This window comes from Sphaeroforma arctica (assembly GCF_001186125.1).
Source record: "Sphaeroforma arctica JP610 unplaced genomic scaffold supercont1.1169, whole genome shotgun sequence".
NCBI classification, from domain to species: Eukaryota; class Ichthyosporea; order Ichthyophonida; genus Sphaeroforma; species Sphaeroforma arctica.
Window position 1 is genome coordinate 5,263 of NW_014039389.1, and position 7,837 is coordinate 13,099.

At 43.5% G+C, this 7,837-nt stretch overlaps 2 protein-coding genes across 2 annotated transcripts in view; one reads left to right on the forward strand and one right to left on the reverse strand.

Moving 5' to 3' along the window:
* Positions 1-5,221, reverse strand: part of SARC_10202 (hypothetical protein) — a 7,049-nt gene extending 1,828 nt beyond the window's left edge. The window contains exons 1-6 of the mRNA XM_014295762.1: positions 4,891-5,221; positions 2,765-3,046; positions 2,038-2,161; positions 1,274-1,482; positions 523-656; positions 63-231 (exon numbers count right to left, since the gene is read on the reverse strand). Coding sequence (XP_014151237.1) covers positions 63-231; positions 523-656; positions 1,274-1,482; positions 2,038-2,161; positions 2,765-3,046; positions 4,891-5,098 — 1,126 coding nt within the window. The 5' untranslated portion in view covers positions 5,099-5,221. The remainder of the gene's footprint in view (positions 1-62; positions 232-522; positions 657-1,273; positions 1,483-2,037; positions 2,162-2,764; positions 3,047-4,890) is intronic.
* Positions 5,222-5,473: 252 nt separating this feature from the next.
* Positions 5,474-7,837, forward strand: part of SARC_10203 (hypothetical protein) — a 7,392-nt gene continuing 5,028 nt past the window's right edge. The window contains exons 1-4 of the mRNA XM_014295763.1: positions 5,474-5,864; positions 6,245-6,448; positions 6,661-6,823; positions 7,505-7,616. Of these exons, the coding sequence (XP_014151238.1) occupies positions 5,750-5,864; positions 6,245-6,448; positions 6,661-6,823; positions 7,505-7,616 (594 nt within the window). The 5' untranslated portion in view covers positions 5,474-5,749. The remainder of the gene's footprint in view (positions 5,865-6,244; positions 6,449-6,660; positions 6,824-7,504; positions 7,617-7,837) is intronic.

Genomic DNA, 7,837 nt, shown 5'->3' on the forward strand with positions numbered 1-7,837 from the left:
ATATATATATATATGTGTGTGTACGTATATATGAGTGTATGTATGTACTATCATCTCCGTACCTGTCAGTTCCCGATTCAAAGCACTGAGTAAAGGCCGGATAACGTTATCAGAAACCAGTTGTTCGTTTTGCATATCCTCGGTGACGAATGGATACATAATTGGGCCTTCCTTCCACCGTGAAGCGCGCTCAGAGAAGTATGCCACCTCATCCAAAAATAACTTGCTAATCTGGGTGTTATTGGTCACAGGCAGGGATATAAATCATCACCAAGTCAAAGAGCTCAATACTGGACTCGTCGGCTCAAAATGAAAGAAAGCATTTCAGAGTGTAATCTGTCGTGAATGCCCTCTGCATCGCCGGTTAATCACACATTTGTTCACAACAGGGTGTAGCACGAGAATAAAACTCTACAAACAGTCAATCTATACACATTATCGACTAAGAATCGCCAATAGAACATGAGATAATACACAGCACCGCGTCACTAAAAGGCCATTGATTGCAGCGCGTAGACACACCTTGCGCTCCTCTACCATCACACAGTCCTGCATAGTCATGACCAGGTGGGGCACATTCGGAGGTGCCAGGAAGGGTCTGCCGCCGGCTTCCAGGCACGCCACATAGAACTTGGGTAAGCGATGCGTCTCCGGCACTACGATGGCACAGAAGTGGCAGAATGCGAATGTGCGTGGTTTAGCTATGGTGCGTATTCGTGTTCACAGCTGGTGATAAGCTAGAGGTCATGATATGTTCTTTTCACACATTGCACAGATCATGGAATGTTGTAATTAAATGCTCTTGCAGCGTCAGTAACGAATTAGAACGGCTATTTCAAGAATGTGGGATGCTAGGGCCAAGATACAACTTTGTTACGGATAGACAGAAAGCCTCTACAGCGCAACGAACTAACCCATATCATTGATATACTGTCGTCTGCACAATCTATGCACACGGCAGACTATCAAATCATACCAACTACATATGCTACATGTAAACATCGGACCACAACTCGACAGTTGCACCTCCGACGCCACCTACAATTATGAAGAGTTTTACGGTGCTTCCATCAATATAATTTATCTAGGCATAGAGCCATCACATACGATAATGGTACCGTCAACACCAACAGCGTACTATCGTTAAACGCCTATATTCTTCACTATACACTGCTGCATTGCAATACGTTGTACGCTAACATGCATATGCCGCCACGAACCAACTGCTGTCTAGCACTGACAGGAGAGAACCCAATTGGCCCAGCACACATACCGTTCTGTGAGGGCGTGTTAAGTAAGTCCAGAGCAGAGAAATGTAGAGTTTTGTTAGTCTCTTTATCCTGTGTTATGAAATCGTAATCGTCCCGTGCGGCGTAAATGAACAGTTTGACTACCGGTTTGCCTCCTGGTCCCAACAAAACATCGTGTGTGGGTGCGGTGTTTTGTTTTAACGGCAATCCTACTTGGAACACAAATTCTCCACTGAAGGTAACGGCGAAAGTTGGATTAGTATTGGAGGCAGAACACACAATCGGATAAGTGATTGTCGTCCGTTGGAAAACCGTAGTCATCGTCTAGAGACATGCAATCCAGGACGATGGACAAGGGAGAGCAGGGCGCCGATCAACTGTGACAGCAACCAGCTACTACATAATCAGATAACGACGAGAGGACATCCTCCCTTCAATCAGTGATATAAACTTAAATCTGCAACCATACCCGCGACCTTGCTACGATGATGGTTGATAGATTTGTCTCGGAGTACCATTCAAGATACACAACACACCCTCTACTAAAATAAACTCGTTGTACACAAACAGCTGCACGCATGCAGTGAGGCAGGACACTGGAACTGAGACAAAGCGTTGCTATACAAAGCCACTGTTTCGTGAAAACACCTTTCGCCCACGGCTATACTCCCACTAATACTAGCCCAGGCGAATATAATCTGTTCGAAATACAACAGTACAAAACGTCCCGTCATACGGAATAGGAATGCAATCCCAGTCATGGTAGACGCACAGTATACGCACACACCAGTCATCTAAGTGCCACCAGGTGAGTGCGTTGCGCTGCGACACACGAGTAGCCATATCCAAACGAACACCCAGATCGCTTTTCTCACCCGCTTCAAAGAGAGCCTCTGCTGGCCAATGCAGACCTGTGAGTGACAACGAAAACAGAACCCAACATCAGAACAAACGTATCTGCAGGGGATATCAATTCGCAATGTATGATAGTTTGTACTTTTCACAAGCTAGGTCCTGTATTCTGTCTCGAAAGGAGTGTAGGGACGATGCTATTTATACGCTTCGGCAAGCATTTGAAGCTTTTTCCAAGCAGAAGATATGGTACCGTTGCCCCATACAATGCACCCGTGCGAGACACAGAGACACAGTATTCCGAAGTGGCTAAAAAGCACGCAAGAGTACGCCAGACTACACCGGAACAGACATGTTCATATAGGAATGTCCTTCCATGGCAAATGAAGAGGAAGTGCCCAGTGAAGTTCTCGATTGACACAAGCGAATCTCTGAATCACGATATGCAGACAGTTCACAAAAATTACTACATGAACAGTCTCAGTGCTTCAAGCAGTGGAATTGAAGCCTTGTCCAGGACAGCACAAATGTATGCCATCGTGATTACCACTCAACCAAGGCCAATAGATCAGGTACAAGCACCTTCGTGAGCCATGCAGTGAGATAGGAGACTACGGACGCACAACCCATTGGTGCTAGTCCATTACGTGCAAGTAGCTCACCTCCAGGCAGCGCCCCTAAACGCACCAGATCTTCTCCTCTGTGGAACATCTGCAAGTTCAGCGGAGGTCCGTCTGGCACCAGAACTTCAGAAAACGAGTTTACTAAGCGCAGATGTGAGTTGGATAGCACGTGCATGCCTGGCCTGCCCCAGCCACCCACCATCGCTATTTTGGGCGTGGAGAAGTGGTTTTTGTCATCTTGTTGAAGGAAGTCGAGACCATCCTCGCCAACGGCGTCGAACACATCCTTGGCATGAGAGGAATCTACCAGGAACGGTACAGCTGGGAAGGGATGCGGAGATTAGACTACTCTGTGTGGAATTGACGTGTTGATAGTATACTCACATATGTACCTGTGTGCTTATGGTATACTCACATATGTACCTGTATGCTTATAGTATACTCACATATGTACCTGTATGTTTATAGTATACTCACATATGTACCTGTATGCATATAGCATGCTGGCATATGTACCTGTATGCTTATAGTATGCTGACATATGTACCTGTATGCTTATAGTATACTCACATATGTACCTGTATGCTTGTAGTAGACTCACATATGTACCTGTATGCTTATACTATACTCACATATGTACCTGTATGTTTATAGTATGCTGACGTATGTACCTGTATGTTTATAGTATACTGACATATGTACCTGTATCACATATGCACCTGTAAGCTTATAGTATGCTGACATATGTACCTGTATGTTTATAGTATACTGACATATGTACCTGTATCACATATGCACCTGTATGCTTATAGTATGCTGACATATGTTCCTGTATGTTTATAGTATACTGACATATGTACCTGTACCACATATGCACCTGTATGCTTATAGTATACTCACATATGTACCTGTGTGTTTATAGTATGCTGACATATGTACCTGTATGTTTATAGTATGCTGACATATGTACCTGTATGTTTATAGAATACTGACATATGTAAATGTATCACATATGCACCTGTATGCTTATAGTATACTCACATATGTACCTGTATGTTTATAGTATGCTGACATATGTACCTGTATGTTTATAGTATAATGACATATGTAACTGTATCACACGTGCACCTGTATGCTTATAGTATGCCCTGTATGTTTATAGTATACTGACATATGTACCTGTATCACATATGCACCTGTATGCTTAAAGTATACTCACATATGTACCTGTCTGCTTTTGAAACATAGCGGAGGAGAGACGATGCAAGATCATTCAGATTCGCGATATCCTGCTATTTTTTTGAGATTCAGTACGCTATGCTACAACAGCACAAACCCCTCAATACAATGCTTACACGGACAAATAACCCATGTATTTGTGTATTGTGAAGATTTTACTAAGGTAATTAGGAACAATTGGCTGTGTTGTAGTAGGTTGTTCAGTAACCGCTTGCTGATGACAGTTAACGCGAACTTCCAGTGAGATAGTCAAGGAATAGCACTAGTTTATAGTTGTTGAAGAAATACTGCAGCTGAAAACTGGTATACATAATTATAGACAGTCGTTTCGATCAAAAAGATTCATAACGCGAGTAGCCCGTGTTTTTGATAGGAATCAATGAACACCTATCAATTTATACATTAACTAGAGCCATTGAACACCTATCAATTTATACATAAACTACAGCCATTGAACACCTATCAGTTTATACATAACCTACAGCCATCTTGCGCAGCCAATCGATGCAAGACCCGGATGCAAGACCCGGCCTTGGAGCAATGACTATTAGTTACACTTGCTTAGGTCAGCTATGAAGTACTTTACTAGCAATTGAACATTCGTACACACATATTGGATCCTCTTTCGCAATATAAGCAACTCCATAGGGCAACAGTGCAATTCAATCAAATACCACATCATAGTATGCCGAACAGTATGAGGTCAAAAAGTCGAAGGACTCAGTCATGTCTCATTTTCTATCGAAAACTGTACACTGCGTGTTATCGAACTTCTAGGTTGTTGTAGAAATCTTATTACTCTCGGCCTGTCCATAACATAGGCGGATATGACTACACAGTCGGTCACGTGCGTTATTACTGACTACTGTGCATATCACATATATCCAGAGAAACTAAACGTATACAAGAAGTAATCGTATACTTACCATTTATCAGGTGAGTCCGCACATCGTCGTCATTCTCAGCTATCGGGATGAGCTCACACTCCCACTTGTCACTCACGCACTGATTCAACGTCTTAGAGACACCCCATGCTTCGAGTAAATCTGCTAGTTTATACGTAACACCACTCTCCTGAGTAACTTTCCGTATCACCGGTTCCGCATCTGCGCTGTCTTCGCTTACCTGTGCCATGCTTACCTCTTGTTGCCGGGGCTACCGCACGAGTTGAGCACATATATGTACCACACATAGCATAGCATAATAATAATAATATCCCCGAGCTGTGTATGTGACTTTCCGCGATCTTCTAAAAATCCTTCTTATTCACATGGATATTTTGAGCTATTTATCTGTTGGTCATCACTTTTTTCTCATCTCCGTTTATTTCAAAATAGATATATTTATTGACAGATGCACAGGATTAGGTGTTTGCGTTGTTACGGCTGTTGTTGAAAATGCCACAGATATTGAGCTCTGGCTGTTCCCGCGGGGGGTTTGTACATTATCCATTTGGCAACTTATAACCCAACTTCTCAAAAAGCTGTCCAAACAGTTAATACATTATTACAACTCTCGTAGCCATCGCCATAGTTATCATTTTGGTGTATCTCAAGACTCCTGTTGATATACTCTGGTGAGAGCAACAAATACCAATACACTCTTGTCTTGTAGTGCAGATGACCTTTCTTTCTTCCTCCATTTCTACAGGCCTTTGTGCGACCACCACACACAACCGTGCACGTCTGCCCGTCGACCTGCGTCGTAGGTAGTCATAGGTACGGTACATAACGACTTTACCTTCTTGCTTATTATAGTTGCCGCAATAGGAAAGGAGAACGAGTGATGCTCAATAACATGTCTCTCCTAAGTGTTAAAGATGACGATGCCGACAGGATTAGTGTCGACAACGACTTGGATTTCGAAATGGGCAAGCTCAATACCAGCTTTGACGAAAACGGTATGTATTCCGTTGACAAAGTTTTATACGTATCGGCATAGTAAAATATATATGCGTGTCTTTCATATTTCTACGGAAATTCAATGAGTTTTTGAATTTGGCACCAAACGATATCTACTATATGGTTAAGTAGCGATTCATTGACCGAAATTATGTAGACAAAGTACTTGATATGGGGTCATGTGCCTGTTGCGAGGCATGCTACTAGTAAGCTATCAACTTCGAACCAAATTCAGAGCATCTACATCGCTAGATGCACTCTACCTCAGTCTAGTTGAAAACATGGCTGACTCCAACCTATCATGAAATATCATTTTCATAGTAGAAGTTCCCACTGATCTCAGCAGTTTCTCACACAAACACCTGATCTCGCAACACAGAAGAGGAGGCCGATGCCATTGACTTCAGCACTGGCGGCGAGTCCAGTTCGCGTACAATCAACCTGTTTGGAGGTGTATCGTTGGTGGTGGGCCTGATGATAGGTTCTGGTATCTTTGCCTCGCCAGGCAGTATCTTGTCCGAGGTTGAATCCATAGGTGTTTCGCTAGTTGTGTGGATGATGGGTGGCTTGCTGGCTATGGCAGGTACGACTACATTGAGCGCGAGTGGTGATATGTAGAACGAAATTATTATAATTAAGTGTCGAAAGCCTACCCTTCTAAGCTCGTTTTAGTAGGGTAGCCGTCAAGCCTGACAACAGAAGCGAACAGGCCTTCAGCGTGTTTCTAATGCATCTGTCTTCTGCATGTAGCACGCCAAAATATCTAAGCAACCGTCTCTGTATCTCCTCACACAGGTGCGTTATGTTATGTTGAGCTGGGCACTTCTATTCCCAAGGGTGGGGGTGAGTACGCATACCTAGAACTGGCCTACGGTCCCTTAGCCAGCTTTCTGTTCACCTTCACAGCAGCACTCATAGCGCGCCCAGCGTCCAACTCCATAATTGCTATCGTGTGCAGGTATGTAGTGTACTTCCTGAACTAACACATACGTCTATCTGCATTATTTATACTGTGATCGAACAAATATTTTCTATGTATGTAGGTGGTTGCTTGTACGTTGATCAAACAAACAGTGCACATTTCGCGAACAGTTGCCTGTACTTTGCGTATACCTTCTGGATATGTGTATGGTGATGCGGTCATCCGCCCCCCTACATGAATGTATCTGCTCTGATAGTGTCGGGGTTGAATCATATGAGATTGCATGGCTGGATGTTGGTTCTCGCGTCATCAAGGGTGTAATCCACGTGTACGACGTTTGACCACACGAAAGTGCTCTAACTCTCTACAAGTATCACATTTGTTACCACACGATAGTGCTCTAGCTCTCCACAAGTATCGCATTTGTACACGTCCTGTCGTGGCTGCTGAAGATTGTGTGTTTATATTTAGTAAGCTACTTGCCTGTGTATACAATGTGTGTGAGTCAGCCTTCGTTCCTTGCAGTCAGGGCATATGGCGTATTAACGGCTACCCTTCGTATGTTCGAAGCACATAGCTGGATAGCTATAGAGCTCCACCACATCCTGCGCATCCTTCGTATGTTCGAAGCACATAGCTGGATAGCTATAGAGCTCCACCACATCCTGCGCATATGTGCATACTCGCAATCTATATCTCACTATACCACATATACAGTGAATACATAAGTAAAGCCATCTGGGCTGCAGATGACGGTTCGGATGTTCCTTCGGTGCTGATTGTCAAGGGCATAGCCATAGCAATACTTCTCGCCGTGTGCATACTGCAGGTATCTAGTCGCATGGGGAACGTTGTGGAATTGGTTGACATCTTCTGTTTCACTTTATAATAGACTGTCCAGTCGCATGTCATGATACTTGATTCATCTCTACTTGCACTACAGTAGTATAGATATTGCTATTGTGTTGAGTATCCTTCACTCTATATTACACTGTGCAGTTGCATACCATGTTACTCGTTTTATTTCTACTTGCACTACAGTAGTATAGA